The 14,920-nt window shown below is 39.5% G+C and overlaps 2 protein-coding genes across 20 annotated transcripts in view; one reads left to right on the top strand and one right to left on the bottom strand.

Moving 5' to 3' along the window:
* LOC122997566 (regulating synaptic membrane exocytosis protein 1-like) overlaps positions 1–14,920 on the top strand; it is a 101,127-nt gene that overhangs the window by 2,285 nt on the left and 83,922 nt on the right. For all 16 annotated transcript variants that reach the window (XM_044373807.1, XM_044373793.1, XM_044373808.1 and 13 more), the window contains exon 2: positions 1,968–2,042. In XM_044373807.1, coding sequence (XP_044229742.1) covers positions 1,968–2,042 — 75 coding nt within the window. The remainder of the gene's footprint in view (positions 1–1,967; positions 2,043–14,920) is intronic.
* The window catches only part of asrgl1 (asparaginase and isoaspartyl peptidase 1), a 60,827-nt gene that overhangs the window by 18,072 nt on the left and 27,835 nt on the right, over positions 1–14,920 (bottom strand). The gene's annotated exons all lie outside the window — the stretch shown is intronic.

The raw sequence follows: 14,920 nt of genomic DNA, 5'->3' as shown, positions 1-14,920 counted from the left end.
GATAGCTCAGCCAGTAGGATAGCCCTCCTTACTGTAGTGAAGTGATGAAATGAGAATCTCAGTGGAAGTACATTCTTGCATCGCATTGCAATCACTTCACGTCAGTATTCATTAAAAGCATAGTGGAGGGCTAAGTAATTGAATGATAAGTGTCCTCCAATTGATCCCTTATTTTCATTTATAAAGAGGTAGTAGTATATCACTGACCTCACTGTGAAGTTAGACACACATGTAAAGAACTTGTTTTAGGTCTATACAGGGAACACACAGTCACATACAACATAAGTATTCATTGTAAAAGCTGATTCAAGTGTGTGAAAAAGGTTTTGTTGGAGTGTGTGGTGTTTGTGTGTATGCTTGTGTGTGTATTTTCTGCAGGATGTGGAAGATGTGGTGTGTATATAGGTATGTTGTGATGCAATTTACGTATTCTACTCACTATATTAACATTTTTAGCTGTGCCAATCTACTTTTTCTATAGTGATATGGATATTACAATATCAATAATGTTTTCAGATATCTGGAAAAAATGTAATATATCAGTATGTGAGAAAGTCACTTGTATTGTAGTTTCAAGAGTGCTGTGAAAGATTTCAGAAAGGCTTAACAACTTGATTTTAAGCTTTTTTTAATATTCAAGACAGACATCTTTCAGTTAGAGATATAAAAATAATACATTACATCAAGACACAAAATCAGCAGCAGCCAAAAGACAAATGCTGGTAAACTATGTAAGTAGCTGGTAGATTTGCTTCACTCACCAGCCAAAAAAAGGATTCTATTGAGTGGCTGGTAGAATTTGAACATTCACTAGCTATTTGGCCGGTTGACAGAAAAGTTAATTTTGTACCCTGCATCACATCTAACCATTGGGTGAACCCTGCTGTAGTGTTTTACAAATTTGAATTAATCTTTGGAGAAAAAAAAAAAGTTTTGGAAAAACACTGGCTTCCACTATTTTTTTGTACAATATGGAGATCTATAAGCAGACTTTTGAAACTTCTTTGTTTCTGCTTGAGCTGCATTACCATGTAATAATAATGTAACACTGACAAAACAATAATGCAGACTTGATGTCTATTGTGATGGATAGAAACCAATGGATGTCTGAAATGTTGGGAAGCACATCCAGAAATCTAAAAGAGTATAGTCTTGTCTGGCATGGTTCTTTAAACCTCTTTTATTCAGACACCAAAATCCAGCAATAGCCCAAGCCTACATGATATTTAAAGGTGGTATCAGTCTTGAAAAGGTAGCATTGGTCCCTTTGCAATGCACACAGTATCCATTACCTCTGTAACTTGAGGATGTCAAACCTACCTCAATCACCACTTTCCTCACTCAGTCAGTACAACAGAAGATGGTTAGTATCAATGAGGAGCAAAGAAATTTCACCATTCCTAATGTGTCTCATAATGAGAGGGATACTGAAAGTACTGATGATGAAAAGACATTTCTTCTGTCTCAGACAGCGTGGGCGTTGATGGGGATTTCTCTCTAGAGTTCCCTCTGTGATCAGACTGATCAGAGCCCACTGTTCATGTTTATGGATGAGGCGTTTTTTAAATCACACTGAAAATGTGTCAGTGGGCATATTGAAAACATGTCATTGTTGCCTAAGGCCTGTCATTGGTGCCTGAAGGTATGTTGAACACTGCAAAGAAAGTCTGAATGAGTGTTCTCTACAGTTTAGTTTATATTTGATGCGTTTGCTTTTGTAGTTTGGTTCAATTGGTGGAGTGAGTGCAATGTCATTTGAACTCAGGTGACACGAAAAAGCTGTACTTTTAAAAACAGACCTTTGTTACAATTCGTTAGGAGTTAGAACATAATCAGAACAACTAGGGAAAAAAATATCAAAACACAAGGTTTTATGAGGATAAGAAGACAAATACTGATACTTAAAAGCTCATAGCAAAGCCTAGCATAACAAACTAACAGTATTTTTCTTACTTTGTGTGTTTCAGAGAAGAGAAGCCTATCCAAGCAAGAACGGTGAACCTGGTTGGGCAGAAAAAACCTCCCCAGCAAAATGATGTCCGGTGAGTGGCAACTGTAGCTATTCAACCACCAACTAATTATCACCCAGTTGATAAAATTTGGAATTTGAAACTGACCTATATTAGTTAAAAATGGGTCCTATATTTGCCTTTGCGTCACTTCAGTGTCATGTCACCCCAGTGGCCCAAAACAACCTCTAGTCAAGAGCTGGCAGTCTGTTCTTTTGACTCATTCATGTTTTGTTGTGAAACCTATTTTACACCTTGGATGAGTCAACAGAACAAAAGATAAACTCCCGTTCTGGTGATCAACTTTAGGAGACGTGTGACTCAAGTCATTATTGTGCAATTTGTATTATACTGTAAGTGGAATGACATTGCACTGGCACCTCATTTAGATTTTTAGATTTATATTTAGGAGCTATGCCTGTGAAGACACACAGCCCTGTTGCTTTGGGCTTGGCTGTCATCTATCAGTGTAGTACAGTAGCGTCCGCTGTGAAGATGGACATGATCAGTCTGATAAGTCCAGTCCAGATCCCGTTGAGTCATTACAGACTAGTCGATGTTGTCGTCCTCCTCCGTAGAATTGCTGGCTTAGGCTGGATTCATGTGAGTCTCGCAGTTTGCTCAGCTCTTCTGCCAAGCTGCTCGTCTGGAGGAATGACTACCATGTGTATGTGTACATGACATGTTTCAGTTCTTGCAGTACTTCCTCTCACTTGTATGTGGAATTTCATGTGAGCTTTGGAAAACGGGTGACCATCATCTCACTACAAGACTGCTGTGATGGATGATTAGAAATGCAGATATGGACTAAGATATCAAATACGTAACCGGTTTTATTTGCATAGTAGAGCCAGCGTAATATAAGCCATTTTCAATCAGATGTGTCTGGAATATGCTTATATCCATCATTTGATAGTTGTTTTTGGTCTGAGGGGCATATGTTGATTCATGTAATTCAGCTGACTTTTCATCAATTTATTGAAAGGTGGACATTATGCAAATGTGATGGGAGTCAAACTATGGCCACACCAAAAAATCTAACAGTGAAGTTCATCTGCACGTCCTTGTGAAATCAGTGGTGCTATAAACTTGGTAATGTAGAGATTATTAGCAGGGCTGTAGCTGGCGAATTAACTGCATGCTAGCCAGTTGGGAACACGCCGCTAGTTGGTCACAATAGCTCTCCAAACTGGCTGGCTGCTAGCTAGCTGGCTGCTAATGAGACAATAAGTTCACAGTGTATTCAAGACACGTATTTATGTTATACTCTAGCAGAGAACAATTATATAAAAGTGAAAGGTGCAACAAAGGTAATAAGCTATGATAGCTCACACAGTTTCCTCTAAGGTCAGCAGTAGGTAACAGGCTTGAATTGGTGTGTCAAAGTTCCCTAAAGCTCAGCTTGACATGAAAGATTCACGTGTTGGAAATAGTATGTCCACTGCGCCCAGTGATTCCATTAAGTGAAAAATTTTTGCTGCTTTAAAGATGGATGTGCCTGGGCCTTTGTTCTTTACAGTTTTTCTCATTTGTTATATGCTACAAGAGGCGAAGCAGCTACAGATATGGTCATAAGATGATTCAGTTGGAGAGCCACTCAAGCTAGCTCAACATTTTTATGATACACACAAAAATATGTTTCCAGTAAAGTTGCCATAAAAGCTTTGTTTTTCCGGCCTTGCATGAGAGTACAATCGTAGGTTGTGTAGGCCAACAGTGTAGCAAAGTAAAAGGGTTCATATCAGTCACTTAGGATTCTGAAAGTAAGAATTTGTTTTCGCAGTATTTCGCAGGAGATAAGGTGTTTGAGGATTTTCAGCACTTCAACACTAGGCACCAGTATAATGTTCGGAAAACAGAACTGATACAAAGTTAGAGTGTACACAGAAACTTTAATATCGAAGTCAACTATGAATCCCAAGCAGCATTGCATTACAGAGGTTAACATTATGTTGTGCCATTACTGGCTGGCTAAAGTCAGAGGTTGTGCGTTCAAGCACAGTTGTTTGAATCAGTTTGAATTGTGGATCAGTTTTAACCAATTCAGCAGCTGTGGTGTAATGGTTACTGATTGTGACGATGAAGTGTTCTAAATATACTATAACTCCAAATCTTGTCTCACTGATATCTTCTTAATAGCAATAACTGCTAAGGATCTGTGTGATTTCTCAGAAATGAAGTTGAAATATTGATTACACAATGACCACTGGTGACCAGTGAATGTTAAATTATCCAGGTGATTTACATGTTTCAGTGTTGAATGATATTATGATTATCATTAGAAGTCAACTTTCACTTGGAAATTTACAGTTGGTAAAATACATCCAGCTTCAGCAGTGGTGATGTCCCTACTTCTGTATTTCTCTAAACCTGTAAATCATGAATCATGAAGCATTTCAATCGTGATGCTAACTTGCCAACTGCCATCATACTGAGGCTGCCGGTGGTTAGCGGTTGACTTCTGCTGAAATAACGCCTCCCATCTCGTCTCCAATTAGTGGGGATTGTATGTTTGATGGGTTGGTCAGGAGCGGTTCTTTATAATGGTTCAACTCAGTGATCATGTTTCCATCACTGCTATGTCTGTGTGTGTGGGTATGTGTGTAAAGTCTGGTTATTTGATCATTGGTTGTTAATACAGACTTGAATTGCCAACTCTACTTGAAACAGACTCTGTCGTTTTCGCTCTTTGATGTTATATGAGCATCTCCGTCCCCGCTGGCTTATTTGCACGTTGAAATGCGAGTTTCCACGCATTTCTGTTCACAGTGACTTCTACAGCCAGTAATGTCTTTTTTCTGCCACACAATGATCAAAGGATAAAGCTTGTTTATGTTCTATCTGCGTGCACATGTATGTGTGTGTTGGAGTGTGCGTGTTGTTGGATCAGAGAGTGAGGTGGGATTACAGAGTAAGTCAGCTGGAGCACATCTGCTTCTCTGAGGAATCCCACAATATGGCCCCTATTTATAACATTATACAATCTGTGCCTATCCGGTCAGTATTCCCCACATTATTCCTCTAAACACCAGACATTACAGTTGGTATTGAGGACAGTATTCCTTCTGTAAAGACCACTGAACTGGGACAGAGATAATACCATATTCATAAAGTAATTCTAAGGCAAACCACACCAACCCAGCAGGATGTTGAGCTCCGTAAGCAGGTGTTTAGACCAAAAACAGTACTGTGTTAAAAAATGCAAGATACTTTGTTGGTATGGGCATGTCCAACCGTTAGCCAGCTTTAACTTCATTGCCAAATGACCTTAGTTTTTTTTAAAATTTTTGCTATGTCTGTGGCTGTACCCCTGCTTTGCTAATGCAGTGACCTCTTTGAAATGAATGAACGTTAGCACAGTGGTTATGTATGTTACATTATACTTGATCTCTCTCTGTCTGTGACACATAAACATACACAGAGTATAATTAATGGGCTTCTTATTTTACCGTTGTCATTTATTTTAGCTATTGGTTGTCTAATCTGTACAGCCTTTTGTTAGCATTGCAACAGAAACAACTTACAGTACATCTTCGTCAAATTTACCACTATGACGAAGTCTAATGTATAATACAAAATTCACATACAGTTTTAAATCCATGGTGGTAGCTTAGCTACTTAGCATAACCTAAAAAAAATACTCCTCTAGCAACAAAGTTTCTGTGTTAGCTTTTTTTTATCTTGATCATTTGTCCTCAATGCTGAAACTAGTGGTATAGCTAACAGCAAAAGAAATTCAATGAAGTTGTGTTTAAAGCTTGGATTTCAGCACTTTCAAAGTAAAGAACAAAGAAAACGTGGTGTTTGGGAAGTTGTTTTAACTTTATTTGGTGAAAAATCATCTACTCACCAGGTAGGGTTAGCATTTGTTAGCCGGACTAGCTGGTGCAACCTGATAAACCCAATCAACATTTCTTAATAGCAGTACTGTTTATAGAGCATCTCATCAAGGAGAATATTGGTCATTCCTGTACTTATTTCATTAAACATAGCTTGGGGAATCCCTGCATGGCAGACTGCTCATTGTGTATTTCTCGTGGTATAATATTTATTCACAGAATTATTATAACGTCTGTAGGAAATAAAGTGGGCAGGGAAACCTGGCTGATGGTTATCTACTGCCAAACATTTGTCAGGTTGATCGGCTCAGTAGGGATAGAAGGAATTTCTGGTGAGCTGCTGGCAATCTGAAAGCACTGCAAGAGAAAATGCCTTGTTTTAAACCTGACCACTATGTACTTTTGAGTTTCATCTCAAGGGGTTTTTAAACTTTTAATAAGCCAAGAGTTGCAGAAGTTTCTTAGTCCGCAGAGGAACGTATAATCCTTCCACTGTAATCACCATAACTGAAGATTTAAGGCTTTCACATGATAATATCACCACAGTATGTCACAGTGTGTCGTATTAATGACCTTGTGTTACTGAATCAGCATTTTATTCTTTAATTTGAGTAAAGTCCATGCAGTATCACATGGTTATTAGTCATTCAGCATTTGGTATGTTCTCTTGAAGATGTGCCACTAAAAGTTCTTGTGTTAATTTTTTGCAAAATAGTGTTGTATGGTGTCGAATTGATGAAATTGGTGTGAACTAATTTAATCCAAAACAACAGACTGGTCCAGTCTGGTCAAATTTATGCAAAGTGCCGTTACTTTCACATACATAGAATATTTAAGCCTCTCTCCAGTCCTGCATCTTCCCCCAACCACCCATGTCTGCACAGTCAACCCCATGCTTCTGTAAAGGTGCCATGGATGCACTATACTATAGTGCATCCTCACACTGTAGTGACTATAGTGTAAGGATGTTTACACTTAACATCACTAAATGTGATTGGCCAGGTGTCCCCTGATAGCAGGGTACCATGGCGATGGCCCAGCAGCCCCGTAGTAACCTCGGTGAGCCCTGGGATTGGCGAGGAGTCATTTCCTCACTTCCTTCAGGGATTGGCTGTTATCCTGGTCTTCCCATGAGTCTCTGCTCCAGCGGGGACCGGAGAGGGATTTGACACTCTCTCAGTTACATTTCTGTATGTTTGAGTTTCAACATAAAGAAATAAGACACAGGTTAAGCCTTACACATTTTTAGTTGGTTATGACTGGATATTTTGAATAGTCACAAGTAAAGAATGGGAGTTTTATGACGTGATGGTATGAGCCAGATATTATCATACATATACATATTACACTGTCTGACTGATAAGTGGACTTGCTTTGTGGTCCATCACCTTGTCAATTCTACCCATTTATGTTTTTCAAATGAATGTTACACCATGTATAGTCAAACACTCTTTGAAGGATAATTCCATATTAATTACAACTTCGGTCTTATTTTTGTAAAATTGGTCATTTTGTCTATTGGTAGTAATTACATTATATTCATTAAGTTATTTTTCTAAATTAACTTGGTGAATAGAAGTCTGACGTGGAAAGAAACATGAGCAATAAGTTTGACCATACAGGTTTTAAACAAAGCTCCAGATTAGTCAAATTTATTTGGAAGAGAAAACAAAGGCGACTGCTAAAATTATTACCTCAATTGTCCCTAGTCATAATGTCCATGGTTTAAGGTATGCTTGAAAAGAAATTAAGTTGTATGATGTGTAGTCCAATCACAATGATTTGGATACTGGAAATGCAGTTTCAGATGCTGTTAGATGACACAACAAGCACTTTAATGAGGCCTTTACAGACTGACTTCTTGGTTCAACTTTGAGCTGCAGCACATGCTGTAGAAGTGCATGCACATAGTGTGAGTTATTATTACCAACATCTCAGGTGTGCTCGCTTTCAGTTTCACCTTCAAATAAAATTGTTTAGACAATCTGCCTAAAATGCTTATTTACAACCTGTCTGAATTGACTCCTCATGTTTTTTGCCTCGTCAGATTTTATTGTAGCAATGTCTTCACGTTCCCACCATTCATCAAGTACTTTGGTCAGCACAGTGTTATATCCATATTCATACCCGATAGAAAATGAAGGCCAAGACAACAAAAATAAGATCCAAGTTGTAATAAACCTGAATTACCCTTTAAAACTTTGTCAGGCAACAAGACTGATCAAGGACACATGATGTCATGGATATGATGCACCCTGGAAATCCAGTCTACAGTATTCCCTAAAAGCACTTTGCAAGCACAGAGTTACTAGTCATTGTATCTAACCTCTTTTCCTCTTCTAAAAAAAGTGGCCATGGTCACCTGTCCAGTTCTGCATTTCACCATGTCGGTTTGGGAGAAAAAGTAATCCAGTGACTGTCAAATACCACAAGCCCCTACTCTTTCAGATTTGCTGAGGGGTTTTTTTTGTTGTTGTTGTTGTCAGGACTGGAAAGGATGCCATCCATATACTAAACAAAGGTGACCTTGTTTTGTAGCCTAGTGAGCACCTTTTGGACAGCTGTAGTATTTGACAAACCTGATTTAAAATTTTTCTTGATATGTCTTAATTCTAAATCACGTAAAGGAATTGGAGTACATTCTGACACTCAGCTGAAGGGGATGTTTCCACTCATAAAAGCTGTGCACAAGACGAAACAAGCGCTCCCCTTCAACTACACTTGTAGGAAATTTGCATCTGAGCAGTTTCAAATGTAACATATTTTGATAGCTTTTACAGTAAACATCAGGTTTTATATTTTATTAAGTGTCACACTTAATACAAAGAGAATGAAAAGAGGGAATGGTAATATATCAAAGCGGATGGTTATGTCATTATTTTAAGAACAAGGGATATCACCCCGTCGCGTCCCCCCTCAGACTGAAGCCTGTACATGTGTGGAAACATGGCAAAGTGTGATTATGCACTACGTGTGTGAATTGTTTGTGTCATGTGTATTTTAGTAGCTGTGTGTGTATACATGCTGTGTGTCTGTGTGTATACATGCTGCGTATGTATGTGTGTGTGTGTGCGGCCTGGCTGTGTATGGCGTTGCCAGGCCATATGGAGCGCTGTCTGGGGAGCACACTACCCACTTAGCTCTGCTGTTGGCTCTGGTGCTCTCTCCATCTGTCCCTCCTCTCTCTCTTTCATCCCTCCTTCCATCCCACCCTCTCTCTCTCTCTCTCTCTCTCTCTCTTATGTTTATCTTTTGTTCTCTCATTTTTGTTCTTCTCTTTTTTCTTGTCTCTCCCTCTCACTTCATCAGTCTTTTCTCTCTTTATCTCATTTTAAATGTAATCTAAAAATAGTCTTCCTGAGGTATTTGTCTAATTCCAAATGTGTGTGTTGGTATGTTAGTTTGTGCACTCTTGAACATCCATGCAGCAACAAATGGTGATGGGGTACATGACTTGAGCAACACCATAAAGCTGGTGAACGCCCTCCCATGGGCCCCATACTCTTGCTGGTCCATTTATACAAAGGCCAGGTGGGGATACTGGAGCCAATAATCGATGAAATGACCGGTGGGGGGACTGTTGTTGGCGGCTTATTGACTTCTGGTGGTAACACAGTACATGTGTCGAGCCACCCCTCTGCTACACCCCCACTTCCCCACATCCCGGCTGACATGCTGGGTGTCCACAGGTCCTGGAAAATTCCTGGAACGTCTTAAATTGCATTATCAAAGCTGAAGGCCTCACCACTCAGTGTTTATGAGGATTTATAGGGCATCATGCATGCAGTAGCACATGTTGTGCTCATTAACATATACCTGAAGTGCGTTGGGATCAATTATAAGGGGATTATAAGCACTGAGCTTGTGGTTAACTATGAACTGGTGATGGTGAGCCTCATAGGGTAAATATATAGAAAACTAGATGAATAGAGCTGTGTCCCTGCTTTGATGTACAACAAGGCAGCAGAGTTCAGAAGTAGGCTATGTGTGTTGTTCATTGTTGAGGGAGCCATATTATGTATTTTTGTGATTTTCTGTTATTTATATATTGTTATGTCAGATATCTTTGTTAAACATGGTCAAAGTTCCAAAAATTGAGGTTAAAGTATATAGAAATGCTCCTTGCAAGTCAAAAGCCAGAACTTCAACCTGCTCTGATGACAGTTTGCGACGTTTTTTCTACCTTGTGACGAGCTGATCATTGCGTATGCCCATAAACGGCTGTTGGTTCTGTAGCCTCGTCTGCAAAGGTTGGTGCCAAGGTTTTTCCATGTGTTGTTTGCGTTGTCCACTGGCATATTTCGGCTAGAACATGTACGGATGTATTTGAGAAGTTGACATTTCAAGTAAAGAACAAGAAAAGGTAATGAAACTACTATAGTTTGTTTCATAGTTTGATGATATAGCCTTCCAAGTGGAGGTCGACTGTGACGCAGCTTCCGGAACCTGGCCAATCAGAACAGAGTGGGCTCCTTGGGGGGGGGGGGGGCCTTATAGAGACAGGAGCTAAAACTGCAGGCTGAACTGAGGGGCTGCATAAAGGGCCAGTATAAGATAAATAAGGAGTTTTAACTGTAAATCATGCAAAGATATTCCAGTAGAGCCCTAGATATAAATATAGATCTGTAAATGTGCAGAATATGGCCCCTTTATTATAATGCATTAGGCCATACATCAGATTTGGTATTATATTGAGACTGGTAATATTTGTCCTTTGAGTGAAGCTGGTTCATAAGCAGGATTAGATGATTCTAACAGAGGAGTTAAACTATTTACCTGCCACAAGTTGTCTCTTCAATATTCATCAGCCATCAAGGTTTTAGCTCATGCCCTGTGGTTCTGGCAACCTTACACTCAACAAAAACAGTTTGATGTGAGAATGCTTCCATAGCAGAACCCTTTTCTCAATTGCTCCACGCTTTATGGTGCTTCAAGTTACTACTGGAGAGACAGAGACAGAGCGCTGATGCTATTAGTTATAAGAATCACAATAAAGAATCTTCAAATTGGATTTAGAGAGACTGTCTCTTTGATAGGGAGATGGGCACCATTTGTAAAGAATGTGGGAATCATAAGAGCGAGTTAGAAAGAGAGAAGGAGTGAGAAACGGAGAGAAAGAGCGAGGATAAGGAGCGAGTGGGTGGAAAGGCAGTCAAGGAAGTATATCGAGAGAAAGTGGAGGAAGGGGGAGGTGAGAATAGTAGAGGAGGAAATGAACGATGAAGAGTTAGTTTGGTAAGCTAAGAAGCATCACATACACTCATACTGTTGTGTATTAAATCACAGCTGTCAGTTTTGGCATGAATCATCTTTCCCTCTTTGTTGGGATTTCCCCAAAACCTAAGTCTGTGGCAACATTCTTTGTTAATTTATTATATAACCAAAACTTTCAAACCCGATTCTTTAAAAAGTCTATATTTATGCGGACAAATTAGAGAAATCACAGATGGAAGATCATTTTCACTCGTCTCTCTCTTCTCCAATGAGTCGTACGTACGTTCAAACACCGTGAGAGAATAAGAGAGAGTGTGATATAAGAAAAAGAAGGCAGGATGGAAGGAGGGATGGAGGGAGTGGGGGAGGTGAGAGTACACCCGAGCAGCTCAGCATGGTGGGTTCTCTGACGGAAGTGAGGGAGGGGAAGGGATGGAGGAGGAACAACAGAGCTTGGCACAGATAGAGAAAACTAGAGAGCGAGAGATTCTCCATGTCCCTGCTGCCATATGGTGAGCAGCCAGGCCACAGCACATCACATACATGCACTAATGCAGAGGTAAGCACAAGGGAAGGCTGTATATGTACATTATATGCAGACGCTATTTCTTTTTCTCTATTGTTAATAAAGTAGGGTTCGTCAATCAAAGTGGCAAAACATTTTTGTCACATGACTATGTTAAAAATAATTTCTCAGACAAACATCTCTATTAGGTACTGATCATTTGGTGGTCAATTACAATAAAATGCGAAAAGTCATTTTTAGGGCCGCAGCTGCAATGACTATTTTCATTATCGATCAGTCTGATGATTATTTTCTCAATTAATTGATTAGTTGTTTGGTCCATTAAATGTTAGAAAATGGTGAAAAATGTTTAACAAAGCCCAGGATGACATCCTATCTATAAGAAATATCTACTTTGATCCCGAGCAACAGTCCATAACCCAAAGATATTTAGTTCACTATCACAGAAGACTGAAAAAACAGGAAATATTCACATTTGAGAAGCCGGAGCTATGAATCAATTATTGAAATAGTTGGTGATTAATTTAATAGTTGACAACTAATTGATTAATTGACTAATCATTGTAGCTCTACTCATTTTGACTTTATCCAGAAAGACCAAGAGTCCTAATTGAGTTTTGCTTGTCGCTCTTATTTTATGAAAATACAGCTTACTGTATCACGACGTTCATAACTTAACAATAAATACAAAATGCGTTGTAGTTTTTGTCTATATTTAGTGTCATTTTGGCAGAATTAAAGCATTTTTCTCACCAATAGCACCTTAAAACGCTGTCTTTTTATGTGAGTTTCATGTCGGTTTGATGCAGCCTAACACGCTGTATGTGAACACTTTCATAATCTCCAGATTTCTATCTGCCTGTAAAGGTGATAAAGTGTTTTCTGCAAATAATAAGGTGTTAAAGTGAGTGTAGGTGGATCTCCTTTGCATGCAAACAAATTCCTTTTCTGTACGCACGCACACACACACACACACAGATATACACACACTCGCTGCAAACCGGAAACCCATTTCTAATTCTGGCATGCATTTTACCTTCCATTCAATTTCACAAATAGCATGAGAGGGAGGAAACTTTTTAATACTCGTCTATAATAGGACACAGAATGAGCTCCAATCAATCTTGCAGATGACTCCTCTACAGTAAGAGTGTGTGTATGTGTCTGTGTGTGTGTGTGTGGGGACTAGATTAAAGACAGGAGCGAGAGTAGGTTGGGGCGGAGGAAAAGCGAACGCTGAGGAGACAGGTTTGAGTGGGACAGAATGAAACTTTTGAAGGTCTTCAATTAAACATCTCACAACAGAACTGAGTAACAAGGGACTACATTTACTTAAAAACTAAGTGTTGGAGAGAAAATGAGAATGAGAGACAGAGTTGGAGTTCTTAATTTCTAAATGGCTGTGAGGTGATTTTCTCTGACACTGACTCATTGTTATTTGATTCATGTCTGCCCGCTTCTTGAATATCGATCCAGGAACTGGAGGAGTGACTCATACTCGGCCATAGAGGCCTGAGTCATTACAGGGAAAGCGTCGGAGCTGGCTCAGAATCCCTACCTGATGCCACCCTGCTTTATAAAAGCCCAGGAGTGGAGAAGGCCGTGCCAACATTTGGCTTAGCGGCAAGTAATGACGCTCAAGGACTGAAGGACTCAGCTATTTTATCTGCCCTATTTTTGGACACATCTACTGTATGTCAAGCAGGGGGTCTTTGACTTTTTGGAGTTGCTTAACTGTAACTTTAAACTTTGAAGGAGGATCCAGACTCTGGGTCCAAAACCATTTTGGGAAGCAATTTAGGAAATTGAAGGGAAACTTTGCCTGCAGAGTCCATTAGCAAGAGGTGAGAATGAGTGGACTCACAGTGATGATATTTGGTTCATACTTGAGAATATCTTAAACTGAATGTTTACTGAGCACTGATGAGATGTAAGTGTGCCTGTGGTTGTTATTTTATATTTTTCATACTGTCAACAAATCCCATGAAAAGACCAAAACCAACAACTTGTTGGTCCATCTGACAACACTTTGTGACTTCCTTCAAAATAGAAGATGTAAATATTAAAATACAGCTCACAAATATACAGTTTCATTTTTAAAAGTTAATAAATGATTTCCCTTAAACAGCTGGGCACTGTAGTTTAAGCAAACATTGCTAAAACAGGAGTAAATAGTGCACTTGTTGGGGGCTATTTTCAGCTGTGGATTATTACACATTTGGTGTGCTAGTGAGTATTTATGACAGCAGGATGGTGTTTGTGGGAGTGAGTCAAAGTAAACTACAGTGCCCATGCTTGATGTGTTTTTTTGGGACTACAATAGAGCTCTATGACACAGAGGAATAAGATATATAAAGATTTAGATACAGACAATGCCTGTTAGTAGGATTAATTCATTGTTGGTTTTGCTCTTTTCATGGCATTTGTTGGCAATAAGGAGAATACAGAGTTTTGTCAGGCTTATCTTTTATAGGAACTGTATGTGTGTGTATGTGTGTGTGCCTGCACAGTGTGCGGATGAGGAGGTCAGGCAAGGCACGCAGGTTGATTAAATGGTCCCTAGATGCAGTTCCTACAACACCACACACACACACACAAACACACAAGAGACTGAGCCCATCAGGTGAGCAGGTAAAAAGGTCAGTGACCTACATAAACACTTTTCCCAAAACCTCCATAAATCTGTAATCATCTGTGAAACAGAAAGAAGAATTTATGTGCTAAAAGCACATCAGCCCTGCTATTGCACACTGTTGCTTTATAGTGACATTGTCATATAGGATTAAATTCTTATTATGCAAAATGTAGACTGCACTAGTTGAAGCTGCACAGCACATTCAAATCTGCAGGGTAGAATGCCAACAAGGGATATCCCTGTGTGAGTGTGTGTGTCCTCTCCGTTTGTCCTTGCCAGGTAAAGGTCCATGTGCCATCCAGCTTTGAGTTACGGTGCATCGTAGCATCTGTCACAGTGCTATAAAGTTGGTCCAGAAGCTCACCTCACCTCCCCCTCTACTCCTCCACCCTCCATCCTTCCTTACCCTTTATTTATCTGTCTTCTTTGCTCTTCCTACCTTCTTCGTATTGCCTGTGTGTTCAAAGCCTAATATATCTCATTCCTCTGTGCCATAGACCTCCATCGTTGTCCAAAATCTATTAATGTCAATCTCAACAAATGCACTATTCCTTCTTGTTTGAGTAATGTTAGCTAAAAACTACAGTGCCCAGCTGTTTTAGGAAATTACTGATCCTTTTAAAAAAATGAACCTATATATTTTTGAACTGTTTTTACAGATTTACTGCAGTTCAGCTTGGGGCTAAGTGCTGGAGAC

This window comes from Thunnus albacares, chromosome 14, assembly GCF_914725855.1.
Source record: "Thunnus albacares chromosome 14, fThuAlb1.1, whole genome shotgun sequence".
In the NCBI taxonomy this organism is placed as follows: Eukaryota; Metazoa; Chordata; class Actinopteri; order Scombriformes; family Scombridae; genus Thunnus; species Thunnus albacares.
The sequence above is the reverse complement of the archived record's forward strand: the minus strand, read 5'-3'. Positions and strand labels throughout refer to the sequence as shown.